Raw genomic sequence first — 15,776 nt, 5'->3', positions numbered from 1 at the left:
TTTTACATAGGTCATGAAATAGAACGTGCCTAGTGCTCCCATGAGTCTCCCTTCAGATTACGCTCTCATTCTGAATTCTATGATGTAACCATCATCCTGAATTTTATGATACCACTTTGTTGCTTTTCTTTAGAATTTTATCGCTTATGTACAGTTTGTATTTGCAAATTCACCCACTTGGTAAAATTTATTCGTGACCCCAGAATCAGTACTCATGGTACTTTTGCAGTCGTTCACGGACATGCCCGTGTGCAGAGAGGTGAAAAATTCAAGCGGCCCCACCTACACGTTCCCAGATGAGGTCACCAAGGACATACTCTCCTGCTTTTCTCAGCTATCATCCTGCAAACAAGCGTCCATTTCGTGGTCTATTTAAGTGCCATGTTTTTCACATTTTTGAGCATTTTCTTGGTAACTTCTTTCCCTGTTTCAATGGCCCCCAAGTATAGTGCTGCAGTGGCATCTAATGTGCCTGAGTGTGGGAAGGCTGGACATGCCTTGCAGAGAAAATACTTGCATTAGGTAAGCTTTGTTTAGATGGGACTTGTAGTGCTGTTGGCTGTGAGCTCAGTGTTAGTGAATCAATACTATACGTTAAACAAGATGTCTTTACACAAACACACGTAAGACAAGTTTATATATTGATGAGTAGATGAAAATTGTGTGACCAGAGGTTCACGGGAACAGAACTCTACTTTTCCCTCGGAGCAGTGATTCCGATATTCCTGGATTCATTGTTCACGGTGACTTTATGGAACAAAACTACCACAAATAATCAACTGTGTACCCAGTGCTTTGCCTAGTTTTGAGCTTAATATAAGATCTTGGGGCCCCTGGGTGGCTCAGTTGGTTAAGTGTCCGACTCTTGATTTCGGCTCAGCTGACAATCTCATAGTTTGTGAGATTGAGGAAGGAGCCTGCTTGGGATTCTCTCCTTCTCTCTCTCTCTCTCTCTCTGTCTCTCCCTAGCTTGCACACATGCTCTCTCTCAAAAAATAAACTTCAGGGGAACCTGGGTGGCTCAGTCAGTTAAGTGTCCGACTTTGGCTCAGGTCACGATCTATCTCACAGTTCATTGAGTTCAAGCCCTACATTGGGCTATGTGCTGACAGCACGGAGCCTGGAGCCTGCTTCGAGTTCTGTGTCTCTTCCTCTCTCTCTGCCCCTCCCCCATCCCTTCTTACATTCTGTCTCCCCCCCCCCCCCCGCCAAAATAAATAAACATTAAAAAAAAAAAACCTTTAAATAGAATCTTAAGATTTGTATGTCTCTTTTCCTTACCCAGACTTACTTAAAAGATTCATCTATGTTGTCATTATACTTTGTTCATTTTTATTGATGTATAATATCGTATTGTGTAACTGTTCCACAATCAACTGTTCTGCTGTTGATAGACATTTGGTTTGTTTCCAGTTTTTGGACCATATAAGCAGTGCTGCTGTGAACATTCTTATACGTGTAACTTGGGTGCACGTGCATGAGTTTCTTTATAGCATACACCCAGAAGTGGGGTGCTTGGGTCACAGCAGTAGATAAGGTGAGCTGTCTCCCTAAGTGCTTGAGCTGGTGTGTACTTTGACCAACGTAAGGAGGGGTTCCTATTGTTCCACATGCATGCTCATGCTTGATATTGTCATCACGTGTGCTGGGAGCCTCAGTTTCACGTTGTGGTATAATCAGCCAAGTTTATGGTGAACTAGGGAGTTGGTTGATTTAGGCTACAGAAGCCTTCGAGTGAATGACCGACTACTCTGTCTCTCTCTGTGTTTTCCATCTCTGATTCTTTCTTTTCTCTGTGATTTATTTGGCAAGTATTTTATGGCACACTCACCATGTACTGTGGCCCCGTCCGGCTCCCTGTAGAGATGAAGTGGATACAGCAGAATCTTTTATCTTCCCATAGGGGATTAGAGCGTAGGAGGAAAGACCGTCTATGAAAGAGCTCCCGCGACGTCGTGGTAGGGCAAGTTGAGTCTGCGTCTGGCTCCAAGAAGCCCTGAATTACTTCGAACTTCACGTTTTTTACTTTCCGCTCTTGTATATGTAGCTTGAGGAATGTGATTGCTACTTTTGGCAAAATAGGGTAATCTGTTCACCTTTAAAATTTTTTGCTAGGAAACATTACCTGGAGCCAGAGTAAGTGGAGGTCTCTCCAACTTGTCCTTCTCCTTCCGCGGAATGGAAGCCATTCGAGAAGCAATGCATGGGGTTTTCCTTTACCATGCCATCAAGGTACAGTACAACACCTGTTTGCACTTGGAGCCAGTTTTTAATCGGGACAGGGGTTTGCAGATGTGGGGACAGACTCACGCAGCTGGTCTGCTGCAGCTTCTGTGGCTAACGTTTTATCTGTGCTTTATGCATCGTCAGTGGCTGCTTTCATGGTACAGTAGCAGAGCTGAGTAGTTGTGACGGACACCGTGGTCTCAGATACTTTCTACAGAAAACGTTTGCTGACCTCTGAATTTCCGTGGAAATTCTCATTTTTTTTTTTCTTTGTATTGCCCTTAGTTTGGTATGGACATGGGGATAGTGAATGCCGGAAGCCTCCCTGTCTATGATGATATCCATAAGGAGCTCCTCCAGCTCTGTGAAGATCTCATCTGGAATAAAGACCCCGAGGCCACTGAGAAGCTCTTACGCTATGCGCAGGTAGAGAGAAAAGTGTTCTGACAGATGGCTTTTCCTGTCTGAACTCGTCACTCAGGTTCATTAGACCATCGTAGACTAGAAGCAAGTGTCTCATCCAGTCTTTGGATCACTTAATTTCTACAGAGAGTTCCAGAGAAGGTGTCTTAGTTAAGGGTAAGGAAGCAGAAGCAGGCCATACCCAGCCTGCTTCAGTGTTCTGAATTTAGGCTTCTGTACATTTATTTTAAAACATGCAATTAGGGGCACATGGGTGGCTCAGTCAGTTGAGTGCCCGGCTCTTTCTGCTCAGGTCATGATCCCAGGGTCGTGGGATCGAGCCCTGCATCAGACTCTGCACTGAGCTTGGATTGTGCTTGAGCTTCTCTCTCTCTCTCTCTCTCTCTCTCTCTCTCTCTCTTTCTCTCTTTCTTTTTCACTCTCTCTCTGTCCCTCTCCCCTATTTGTGCTCTGTCTCTAAAAAAATTTTTTTTTAATTTTTTTTAAAAATCAAAAAAATGGTGTATTTGTAAAAAAAATAAATGAAAGGTAAAATTAGTTTTTTCTCATACCAAAGTCACACATGTTAATTCTAGAAAATTTACAAAATACAGATAAACAAAAGAAGAAAATAAAAATCAGAATCCTACCATCCAAAGTTAACCACTGTTGAGATTTTGTTATAACTTTCTAGTCACGTTTCCATTTTATGAGATATTTTTCTTCCTTGTAATTTAAATTAGCTATTTTGGATTTTCCTGTGCGGCTGTGTTATTTCTGGGTTCCCACTGTGGCGTGTTTATGTCTGTGTGCCTGTTGATACTAGGGTCTGGTCCACCTGTGGCAGCGTTCTGCATTTGAGGGCTTGTGGTCTGTTCACCTCGGATCTATAGACATGAGAATAATTACAGTGAGTCTGAAAATCGGTTCCTTGTTTCCCTTTATTATGTGTCAGGCAGTCCTGGGTACATTAAGTATGTATCATGGGTGTGGCTTCCTACTGTTCTGTCTAAATAAGATGAGATCTTTACCTCAAAGAAACTTTCTCATTTATTTCTGAAAGTGAAGGCAAAGGAGGACGTTATTGTCACGTTGTGAAGGCGGTAGAGTGCTCTCGTGGATGTTGTCTCCCTCGTTAACGTTTTCCGTGTTAAAATCTGAATTTAACTCTGGCAGAGATGCTCACTTTCCGCTTCCGTCGAAGAGTGAGTACTAGAGAGCTCTGGAGGAAGGCTAGGAAGGTTCAGGGTTAACTGCCTCCTTGTCAGCTTACAGGTGACAAGACTTAAGTTTCTGAAATTGCTGTGGGCTCAGTGAAGCTCACGGAGTTCAGACTGTGTGCCAGTGAGCACAGGCTCCTCCTTCCCGTGCCTTAAACACATTTCCGATTTCTCTCGTGGGCCAAGGCCAGGATGGATCCGGTCTTGATTACCGCAAATATAATCAAGTTGTGCTTTTCACCTCATTGCATACGAAACAGTCTCTGGATCGCCCCCACCCCCCCTTTCCAGAACTGTTTCTGCTCATCTAGACAGAGTGCTTAGCCCTTGAATAGTCTTCAGACATCAAGAACCTGAGTGTGGAACGCTATTCAATTTTCTCCCGAGCCTGTCTTCCGCTGAGTGGGGAGACCTGTCCGTTAGTAACTCGGGGTTCCGGTGAAGCCAAAAGGGCATCCGAGTTTCTATAACTATGAAGTTATACCAGAGTGTTCTCACCCACACAGTGATGTGGTGTTTCAGTTTTTCCTCCACTGTCCAGATGAGCCAGCTCTCACGGAGGAAAGGTGGGAATCCTTGTGTGTAAGGCTGTTCTCATTTAAGGTTTTGTTGACTTTGTAGGTGATGTCAGTCCTTCTTTTCCATCTGTGTTTTAGAGTTTGCTTACAGATTTTTGTTTCTGTGTATCCTGCTGAGCTGTGAAGAGGTTTTGCCCCTGGGGCACAGCCAAACTGAGGGAGATCTTAACAGCAATTGCAAGAGCTTAACAATCCATCATATAAGAAATTTCCTCCCTCTTAATGTAGCCACAAGGACTTACTACAAGCCATTGACCCGTCTGTCGAGTAGGCTGTCTACCTTCAAGGTGACTTCTGTTACCATTAAGGGAATTAATAACCAAAACAGGTATACTTTAATAAGTCCCACGAGTTGCCAGCTCTGTAGCGATTTCTCAGGATGTACCAAGTGCAAATGGAGCATAAAAAGCAGTGATATTAAGGGGCAAGTAAAGGTTGAAGATTTTTTTTCTTTGTAAGAAAATGATTATCTCTTCTTGTTATTAAACGATGCAGTCTGCACCCGAGTCCCTGTGTGATACCTTGTTGAACAGGTGGAAAGCATCTTCTCTCTGATCTCGCTAAGCTCTCTAATCCCACTTTGGGGGAGTTAATGGGTTTGTTGAAAAATAATTCTTTTAATCGGGTGCAGACTGACCTGTGATGAATAAATTATTGTTGGTAACGACATCTGGAGATGGCGTGGTACCATGTGATCTTTGAGCAGGTTCCTTACCAAGCAGTACCCTAATGGAGGTCATGAGCCCTTTGGGCTGGAAGGATCTCTGTTCTGAACACAGTCGTTCCTGAACGACCTTGGATTGTGAGACTGTTCTTGATACTTTTCTGTGAAAAAGGTTATCTGATCCTTCATCTAGCCTTCATCTTCCTCATTGCCATTGGAGGTCGCCTTCTTCTCTGTCTTCCTCTGGAGCAGTTTACTCCCCTTGATTCCAGAAACGAAGCAGCAATCACCGTGAGGACCCCGTGACACAGAAGCTTCCCTAGAGCAGTAGATATGGATACAAGGAGCAGCCAGATGGACATGACAGTTGATTGGTCGCTTTACTTGGTAGCTTTGTATTTGCTGAGCTTCCACAGTGGGTCTTGTGTGTGTTTCACCCGTGAGGCATTCTGTGTTTCGCTCGTGGCGAACATCCTGTTGAGCAACTAGTTGGAGAGCAAGGTGGACTCCGCGTGCCATGTTGTGCTTGTGAAATAGCCGCCCTCCGGTGTCCCTCTTGCTCGAAGCACTGATTTTCTGCAGCACGTTCATTGGGTGGGGTGGTTTTCATTCGCTGCAGCCGCCAACACTTTGGTGAAATCCTCACTGGCCTTCCCTGTGTCCTCGTTGGCCGCTGTTTGTAATCACGTTCCGTCTGGACCCCTCCCCACCACGTAAGTGCTGCACAGCGTGGCGTTTCTGTGGACACACCAGGTCCTTGTTCCAAGAGTGTTTGCAACACTGCCCTGTTTTCACTCCTCCAAGTCCACCCCGCAGGCAGGCATTGTCTGATGGCTCATAGAGCAAATGGGGTGTTCTGTGTCAGGTGACATGAATGTGAGCTTTAGCAGGGCTTTTTCTTTTCTCGTTCTGTTTCTTTCTGCAGTGCCACACAGCTCTGGTTTTGTGGGCTTTGCCATCGTCGTGGCTGGACAGTGTGACTGCGTATGCCTCTGCCACATTTTCTGGATCTGTCTGTCCACCAGCGGACATTTAGTTTGCTTCCGTGTCTCGACTCCCGTGACTCATGCTGCAAACTGTTCTTTTTAAATCACCATCTGTAGTTTTTCCGATAGGTGAGGAGACCCTTGTGCCATCGTTACTGCAGTGAGCACCCCAACCCTGCGGTTCTGGGGTTCTCCCAGGTCCTTCCATCTCTGCTTACACATGGTCTGTCTCTTAATGTCTTTGTGTTTGTCTTCTTCCTTCCTGTTACCGGCGTTGTAGTCCAGGCCTTTATCCCGGACTGTTAAAACCTCCCCCTTCTGGGCTTCTCTTAAAAATACTGCTTCGTAAAAAAAAAAAAAAAAAAAAAAAAGAAAATACTGCTTCGTTATTCTGCAGCTTCGGAACTTTGAATTTTGTCCTGCGCCCCCACCCCTTGCCCCCGCCCCACAGTTGCCTGTGAGGTTAAATCCAGGCTCCATCACATGGATTTCTGGTGCTCCGTGACTTGGCCTCTACTGTCCTGTAAACCACCGCTGCAGAAAATCTGGTTTTGTTCAGCATTAAACCACTCAGCCAGTATTTACTGAACTCTTGTTCTGTGCTGTGTGCCTCACTGAGCCTGGAGGATCCAAGTAGTAAGAGAGATGTGCTCTGCGGTTGAGGGAGACGCACAGAAAGGCACAGCACAGGTGTAATCCAGCGCGGTGAGCGCGGGACGCCGTGAGAACGCACAGGAGGGACACTGAACCTGAAGGCGCACAGGTGGTCGGGGAAAGCCTCCCGGAGCCGAGGGTCAGGGGAGGCCTGGAAGCTAGAGAGGAGCCAGCCGGCGGGCGAGGATTTGGTGTTGGAGTGCGGTGCGGGTGGTCCCCCGGGGAGGGGCATTTGCATGTAGCGGGTGGGGGGGGCTGGCCCATAGGTGGGTGCTGAGTGAATGCGTGTCAGGTGAATGACTGTGAAGGCCCAGGGGCAAGGGAGATGATGGGGAGTGTGAGGAGCTGCAGCGTTTGGGTAGCTGGGCTCGCTGGGCCGCTGGGCCGGCGGGGCAGAAGACGCAGCCCATGCGGTCAGGGGGAGAAAGCCAGATTGGCGCGTGGCACGGCCCGGAGCGGAGCCGTGGCCAGAGGTCCTTGGCCTAGAAAGGGAATATATCCCTGGAAGAATAGGACACCTACGGTGAATTTTTTCACGGGGGTGGGGGGGAGGTGGGGAGCGGGGAGGGGTGCTTCGTGATTTGCATTTTGGACAGGCCCCTCTGGTTCCAGTGCAGAAGGTGCACTGGGGTCGGGGCGGCTGTGGGCTGCAGAGACCAGCTCACGGCTCGGACCTTGGAAGCACGGCGGGGAGAAATTAAAAAAAAATTTTTTTTTAATTATTATTTCTGAGACAGAGCATGAGTCGGGGAGGGGCAGAGAGACAGGGAGATCGAGAATCTGAGGCAGGCTCCAGGCTCCGAGCTGTCAGCACAGAGCCCGACGCGCGGCTTGAACTCATGAACCGTGAGATCACGACCCGAGCCGAAGTCGGTCGCTCAACCGACTGAGCCACCCAGGCACCCGGCGGGGAGAAATTTTGAGGGCTCGGTGAGTGACCGAAAGAGAGGAAGGGATGAATGTTCACAAATGTACTTAGATTTTTGGTTTGGGCAAGTGATGCCACCACTTGAGATGGAGAAACAGATAAGGCCATGCAATTCACCTCATGGACCACGGTCATTGCACTTTTTGTCCCTTTGCTGAATCTGTCCGTTTCCTCAAAGTCTCTCTCCCCCCGGGTTTGTGGTGACGACTCATTCCTCGAAACCCTGGGTCTGGTTTGTAGCACGTAGTTGTCTGGATCATCTACTCACCCAGCCCCTGGCACGTGCTTTCTCTGCTGGCTCCCCTTCCGCCTCCTTACAATGTGGCGGGGTCCTTGAGAGCGTGGCCGTGTCTTGCACCCCTTGGGTGTGCCCGCGTCCTGGGTGCCGTGTGGCTTGGCACATGACGGCCTCTCCGCACGTGCTTGTGGGTAGTGATGCTCCACGTGGAGGCCTTCGGAGGCCCAGCACGTGTGGGAACAGCTTCTCTTTCTGCCTGGCCATACTTCGTTTGAAATTGCTCCCTTAGGAAAGGAGGAACGGGGAGCCTCATTTTACCCTTCCACCACAGGCTTAAATCCTAAAACACCTCTCCTTGTCTCTGTCCTTCCCTCAAACATTAATTGAGATCTTAATTCATGCTGGACATTCAACTAGGCACCAGCAATATAAAAATAGAATAAGCCATAGTTTTCTGCTGTGAGGGCTTGTTGCACCCACTCTCTGTCCTAATTTCAACTCAGACTCATGGCAAAGGAGGGAAGAAAGTCGTCCAGACTGACGAGTGGAGGAATGGCCCCATTGAAGAACGCCTCGAGTATGCCCTTGTGAAGGTGAGCTGTGGGAGCACGGGGTGAGTGAGAACAGGCTGGCTGGTGGAGCCTCGAGGTGGTTGCTGGAGGGGAGATTCCCTAGAACACTCCTGAGCAGTTTGGACACTGTCCCCCCCGCCCCCCCCACCCCCCCACGGAGCACAGTTGGCGGTGTCTAGAGGTAGTTTAGGTCGTCACAGTAGGGGGTGGGAGGTGTTCCTGGCATCCAGTGGCGGGGGATCCCGTAAACCTCCTGTAGTGCACAGGACGGGCCCGCGTGACAGAGAATTATTCAGCCCAGAATGTCCGTACTGCCAAGGTCGGGAAACGCTGTTCTAGACCAAGTTGCCGTCATTTGATCCACGAGCAAGTCCTGGATCTTCTGCTGATAATTTGGACTTCAGACAACATAAGCTCTTGGCTTCGGTGTCCTCACTTGTGGTCCGGAGAACTTGCGAGTTCTCTTTTTGGCTCTCGAATTTAACTTTCAACCTCTTGAAACTTTTTTGAGATGCACATATTTCAGGTTGTGGAATCACTGAGCCACATTTAAGGGACCTTGAACTGGGGACACCGAGGATTAAGGCTTGATCAGTGAAGGCTGGGTGAGTCAGCGGAGGCTTTGTGGGTTTGGACTTCGCCTAAGGGTCCTGCCCACTGTCGTTCCTCCCCAGCCCCAGAACTTTACCTTGACAACACACACTGCTTCCACAGGAGGTCGTTAGTAACGCATACTCTGCTAAACGTTCAGGTGGGACACAGTGTATTTTATGATGAATTTGGACTTTACTCACAGTATTCCTTCTTTCACTTCTGCATACTTTTAGGGAGTGCTTACCTTGTATCAGTAAAGCCAGCTGAGCACTTTACATAGGTTATTTCATTTAATTCTCAAAACTAACCGCATGAGGCAGGTACTGTGTGACAGTTTAGGAAACTGAGGCTTGATAAATTGCTGAGATTAGTGAGCCAGGATTTGAACCCGCGTACTCTAATTCCAAACCCTGTACTCGTAAGCATTTCTATGATTCATTCTTTATTGACTGGCCTTAGGCCAATTTTTAATGTGATTTTTATCCTTTTTTTAAATAGGGTATCGAAAAACATATTATTGAGGATACTGAAGAAGCCAGGTTAAACCAGGAAAAATATCCCCGGCCTCTGAATATAATCGAAGGGCCTCTCATGAACGGCATGAAAGTTGTCGGTGACCTTTTTGGAGCTGGAAAAATGTTTCTGCCTCAGGTTGGCAAAAGATGGGGGTGGTTTTCACAATTGAAAGAAAAAGACTTTGTCTTTGAGTAAATAGTAAGTTCGGGTAGATTTCTCAAGTTTGAAGTTTGACAAGAGCTCGTGGGCACTGAGATGTGGTCATTCTTTCTGTAAATGTCCTACGAGTGACGTCCGGGAGGTCCGTCTTCAGGGCGATGTGCAGGTTAGAGGTTAGAGGTCATCTGGAAATCCTTTGCTTTGTGAGGAGGAAGTGCCACCACATCTTACTCCCAGCACCTGTGTGCTCTTCCCCCAAATTAAAATAAAACCCCTGCTTCACGTAAAGTTAATAACGTTAGCATTTGATTTGACCAGCCAGTATTCATTTTGAAGGATGCGTTTAGAATAGTGATAAACATTAAATTTTATGTTTCGAGAAAACCAGAACTCTTATTTTGATCTATAGGAGCTACTAACCATATCAGTTAACAAAACGTCTGTGGGGCCATCAGGGTCGGGGCTGCGAGGCATACGGAACAAGGCCCTGTTTTGGTTTTTCTAATTACTCTTCCTGTATTTAACTAAATGCCCACTTTCTTTCATAATATTCACCCTTTCTCTAACAGCTTTTTTTGTCGTATGATTAACATACATGAAGTGCATGTTTGTGGAGGAGACGGTGTGAAAAGTGTTCACACGTATGCACCAGCCAAACTACCACCACGACGAGACGAGGAACGATTTGTTTTTCATGACGTTGACTTACTTTTAACTTTGCATTCTTGAGGTGACATTAGACAGACACACTGCAAACATACCTTGAAAAATGGCTTGTATATCCCTCCCCCAGCTTCTTCCCCAAAGGTAAACATTTTTCCTTGACCTGAGTGCAGTTAACAGCGGTGTAATGCTGTTAAAATAAAGACCTTGCTCAGATTTAACCAGATTTTTTTTAATGTTTGTTTATTTTTGAGAGAGAGAGAGGAGGCAGAGCATGAGCTGGGGAGGGGCAGACAAAGAGAGGGAGACACAGAATCCAGAGCAGGCTCCAGGCTCCAGGCTCCAGGCTCCGGGCTCCGGGCTCCGGGCTCCGGGCTCCGGGCTCCGAGCTGTCAGCACAGAGCCCGACTCGGGGCTCCAACCCACCAACCTCGAGATCGTGACCTGAGCTAAAGTCGGATGCTTAACCGGCTGAACCACCCAGCTGCCCCAGATTTCACCAGTTTTCCCACTACTGTTTTCTTTTTATTCCAGGCTCCACACTGCTCTTATCCTGGTCTCTGTGACAGCTCCTCAGTCTTTCCTTATGACCTTGATTTTTGAAGAGTGCAGCAGAGTGTTTACATAGCTGCCACTCAGCTTGGGTTTGTCTGATGTTTGCTCGTTTTTGGCAAGCATAAGGGTGATGCTGTGCCCTTCTCAGTGGATCCTATGAGGAGGCCAAGAATGTTGCTGTGTCTCATTACTGGTTATATTAACCTTGCTCATTTGGCTAATGGTGTCTGCTGGGTTTCTGCTCTGAGGATTCACTTGGAGACGGTGCATCGTACTCCCACCCATGAATAGTAGCATACGTCGATGGATTCTGTAAAAGGCCCCGTTCTTGCTTCAGCAGAAGCCTTAATTATAAGTGAATTGTAGTGCTGGGGAGCAAGACGGGAAGGCTGAGAAGGGGCTCTGGTGAGTGGAAAAGGGCACACAGAACTTGGAGAAGTGGTGGGCGGCCTTCTAGGCTGAGAAACAATAGTGTGCAGAGGGGTTCAGAGGACAGGAATCGCAGCACGGGGGTCCTAGCCTTGTTTTCCTTCTGTGCCTCATTCATTGTCTTTCTCCACGAGGAACTCATTCCTCATCCTGTCTGCTGTCAAAAGTGGACTCCGGTGTGGCTGACCCGAGGCCAAAGCTTGCGTTCTTCATTTATGCTAAGTTAAGAGGCTACGAGGGGCCAGTAGCAACCATTCAGGGGGTTTGGTAAAAGATGCCAGACTCTGTGTATTTTTCCTAGGTTATAAAGTCAGCTCGAGTCATGAAGAAGGCCGTTGGCCACCTTATTCCTTTCATGGAAAAAGAAAGAGAAGAAAATAAAACGCATGCTGGCATAGAAGAAGAGGAGGCAAGTCATTTGTCCAGGCCGGTGGGCCCTGGGAGGAATTGGCCTCAGAGACGGTTACTGGGTTGGGGTAGGGACCACGGGGCTTGGCTGTGCCTGTCACTGATTGATAAAATAGAGCGGTGATCTCTTTTACCAGATATCAGAATACCCTGGGATTTTCCTGTGAATGTGGCTCTCTGAATTTTTAATATGAGCGTAGTTTTTCAAACCGAGCCCGTGATTTCAAAACAAAACCACTTTGTTTATCTGTTGACCGTTCACAAGGCTCCTACTATGTGCCAGATGCTGTGCTAGACACTGTAGCTGTAGAGATCGGTCCCTCCCCTTGAGGTAACTGAGTCAGGTTTGGCTTTGGAAAACCTCTTCACTGATTTTTCTCTGTATACTGGTAATGTCCTTGGCACTGCTTCCGGATCTAATTTAAATCTTGTTGGCTGTGCCTCCAGAGTCATTCATGAAGCTTTGACCTTGTTCAGCTCCCTGAGAAGCTCAGCCAGCTTTGGCCCGTGGGATTCTGAATCCTTAAATTGGTGTGAGCTTGTGAATGGCTCCGACAGACCTCCCACTTGCCTTGTGTGCCTTTTCCTTTTCTTTTTAAAAATTAACTAATTAATTGAGGAAGGGGTTGCTGGCAGGGCTTAGGACAATGGTATTGAAGAAACAAAAGATAATTAAATGCTGTTGAGATGGTGGTTCAGATTCTGATGAGGCTTCTCCCTCTGTTCCCCGCCTCTCCCTTTCCTGCTCACAATAAATATTTCTCAGACAGTGTTTTTGCAGTTTAAGATCTGTCGTTCAGCTATGGGACCGTGTTGGATTCGAACTTAAACTGTTCTTCGAGGTGATGGAACCCATGCTTGAAGTTCCCTGAGCTCCCCTGCTAGGCAGGCTGCCTTGGAAGTGCTCGGGGGCACAGCTTTGTACTTGCAGAGCATGTGATGTGGGTTCTGGGTCAGTCTCTGAGGTTGTCTTTGTTGTATTAGAGTGCTTTCTGTGGCAACACTTGTCTGCTTCTAGAGATTTAAGTTGATCTGTTCTAAGTGACCACAGCAGTGCTCAGCTGCTTGGTTTGCTCCCCAGGACCCCTACCAGGGCACCATCGTGTTGGCCACCGTGAAAGGGGACGTGCACGACATAGGCAAGAACATAGTTGGCGTTGTCCTTGGCTGCAATAATTTCAGGTGAGTCAAGACCCACCTCTCTCATCCCCTTTCTTATTCAAAATTTAAAGCATTTGCAGCAGTGATTCTGTATTGTTTGGGAGGGGTAGGGTCCAGCCGTGGATGTTGAAGGTTATTTTTAATTTCTGTTTCCTGACTGTGTTTTCGCACTTCCACATTGAACACACCTTTTCAAATGAAATAAATGAGTAACTTTGTCACCTGTTAATCTGGTTGAAAAGGACAAAAGGAACAGTAAAAACTATTCAAGCCGGGTCAGAATAACCAAGAGGCTTCTTGAGAATTGACCTTGGGCCAGAGGCTCTAATTACTAGAACACTGGGCTCCTGCCTGCAGCCAGTGGCCTAGAGCGTGTTCTGTTTTTCTCCTCAGTAAATGATGGCAGTCTCAGAGCGGAGATCTTAGAGCTGAGACTTTGGCTAAATGGGGTTTTATAAGAAGGCTTTGTACAATTCTCTCCTTCCTCTGCTTAGAACAGGACTGTGCATGCCTCTTAGAAATGATGAAGCTAGATTTTGGAATGTACAGAAGTAAAATCTCTTGCTGATGTGTCTCTTTATAGTGGATACATATTCAGCACTAAGTTATTTCCATGTGAGAGCTGATGACCTATAGTAAGTGTATGTTTTGCTCAGATTTCAACATATTCTTTATGATCCAAAGCCTAGTACAACTAATGCCTTCTCCGGTCCATGTCCAACCACAGTCCCTGTGAGTCATGGACTTCCTTCCAACGTACTGTGTCCTCTCTGAAGAGAGCCAGGCCTGTGGTGCAGCCGTGGCCCCTCACGGGTCTCTCCGGCTGTCCCGTGACAGTTACCCTTCCAGCCCCTCCCTCCTTTCAACTTGGTTAACCATCTCATCTCTGTATTCGAGGCCAATTTAATGCAACCAAGAAGCCCTCAGGAAGGCTGGAGGCAAGGAACGAGAACGGTATCAGGATGACTTTTGCCTCTTTCTTCACAGACATTTCTGTTTTCTGCCCACTCGCTGTCAGAACACTTAGTACCCTCTCCCAGTCTTTCAAATGAGGAATTTTGGGATGTATTTATTCTTTTTTAAAAGGTAAATACATCGGAGGTTGTTGTCATGAGATTTCAACTATAGAGTAAGTATTTGGATAAGGGTTTTCCTTCCTGAAATCTACAAGATATCTCTGCTCTGGTCTCACCTTTTCAAACCTGATGTCGTTGGTTTCTGTTTGCATTCATCATAATTAGTCAGCACTGAATTCAGCTTACAAATGTTTATAGATCGTCTGCTATAGACCACACATTGCACTAGAGACACCAAAATGATTTAGTTGACTTCTCTCAAGAAACTCAAGAAATTTACTGTTTAGGAGGCTAAATAGCCAGGTACCTATACAGTTGTGATCGTGGTCCAGAAACTGTTGAAAAAAAGCAGCTTGTAGGTAAACTTCTTAAAGCAATTCTTGAGATATTATTGTCATGAGTTTATAATTTTTTATTTTCAGAAAATGGGTAAGTAGCCAAAAGAATCACACTAGGAATGTTTTTTCCTCCAGTTAAAGACGTTCTAAGAGGCCGGGGAGAACTGTGGCATTTCTCCAGGGTGCTGCTCCAGCTGAATGTCAGCATCTGTGAAACCTGCTTATTAAACCCGAGGCTTTCCTCCAGCACATCCAGTTCCTCTGTCCTGTGCATTGAAGGGGTGCTTGTCTTTGCTCATAAGTCTAACTGGAGAAACATCTTCTAGTGAAACTGTAATTATCCCTTTTATAAAAACATGAGTGAACGTACAAACCTTTTCTATCACGACAGACGCCCTCTTGGGTCTTGTGCCTCTTAACACGTGGCCCCCTGATCAGTTTCATTTTATGGTGTTAGCTAGTAGGCAAGTGCCCCCCCCCCCCCCAGCATCTACCTTATGTAGTTAAATGTATACTTTTGCTGAGCCTCCAGGTTCTAGGCTGGATCTGGAGTGAACCACGCAGCTAGTGAGTGAGTCTAGCAAACCATCCAGAACCAAATCTTAAGGCAGCTTTCTAGTTCCAGGCTCTTTGTCATCGATGCAGAAAATCTCATAAGGTGGTAAGGATTTTTTTCTTTTTGAAGGAAAAAGAAGTCAAGAGGACTGAAGATGATAGTTCTGTCCAGACAGAGAACATTTTTCTGGGGATGATGCATTAGATTCTGTGATCTAGTAGAACATGTAAATTTGAGAATTTGAATAGACCTAAGGGATAGATCCACCAAGAGACCACTAATACCTAACATTTGGTTACCACTTCACAAATGAGCTAGTGTTTTTACATCACTGATTTTTCTGTTTTCTGTCTTCTTTTCCTGATGGTTTTCTTTTCCTTTCTTTTCTTTCTTCCTTCCTTCCTTCTTATGGTTTTGATCCTGTGCTGCCCGCTTCAGTTATTGTCTTTCTCATTTTACAGATGAGGAAACTGAGGCTTAGAGAAGTTCAGGAGTTTCTTCATGGTCACACAGCCAGCAAGTGGCAAGCCATACACTCAGGGCTTCTGATTCCAAAAGGGAGGACTCTGCTCTCTCAGTTTATCTTCCACTATTGATTATAAAGTTAAACAACTTTAACTGTAATGTTTAATGTTAACATTCTAGTTAAATTCCTCTTAAGTAATATAAAGTATTTAAAAATGTTTTTTGATCAGATAGTACCTGAAAATGGATTTTAAATATGCTCCTTAATAATTTTTATATAAAAAGAAAATGTGGGAGCACCTGGGTGGCTCATTCGGTTGAGTGTCTGACTCTTGATTTTGGCTCAGGTCATGATCTCACGATTTGTGGGTTCAAGCCCTGCATCGGG

General features: G+C 46.3%; 1 protein-coding gene across 3 annotated transcripts in view; it reads left to right on the top strand.

Moving 5' to 3' along the window:
- Positions 1 to 15,776, top strand: part of MTR (5-methyltetrahydrofolate-homocysteine methyltransferase) — a 130,971-nt gene that overhangs the window by 55,952 nt on the left and 59,243 nt on the right. For all 3 annotated transcript variants that reach the window (XM_042909233.1, XM_042909232.1, XM_042909234.1), the window contains exons 17-22: positions 2,116 to 2,232; positions 2,512 to 2,652; positions 8,400 to 8,489; positions 9,561 to 9,713; positions 11,686 to 11,793; positions 12,874 to 12,974. In XM_042909233.1, coding sequence (XP_042765167.1) covers positions 2,116 to 2,232; positions 2,512 to 2,652; positions 8,400 to 8,489; positions 9,561 to 9,713; positions 11,686 to 11,793; positions 12,874 to 12,974 — 710 coding nt within the window. The remainder of the gene's footprint in view (positions 1 to 2,115; positions 2,233 to 2,511; positions 2,653 to 8,399; positions 8,490 to 9,560; positions 9,714 to 11,685; positions 11,794 to 12,873; positions 12,975 to 15,776) is intronic.

This window comes from Panthera leo, chromosome D2, assembly GCF_018350215.1.
Source record: "Panthera leo isolate Ple1 chromosome D2, P.leo_Ple1_pat1.1, whole genome shotgun sequence".
NCBI lineage: Eukaryota > Metazoa > Chordata > Mammalia > Carnivora > Felidae > Panthera > Panthera leo.
This window is presented reverse-complemented; position numbering and strand designations above follow the sequence as displayed.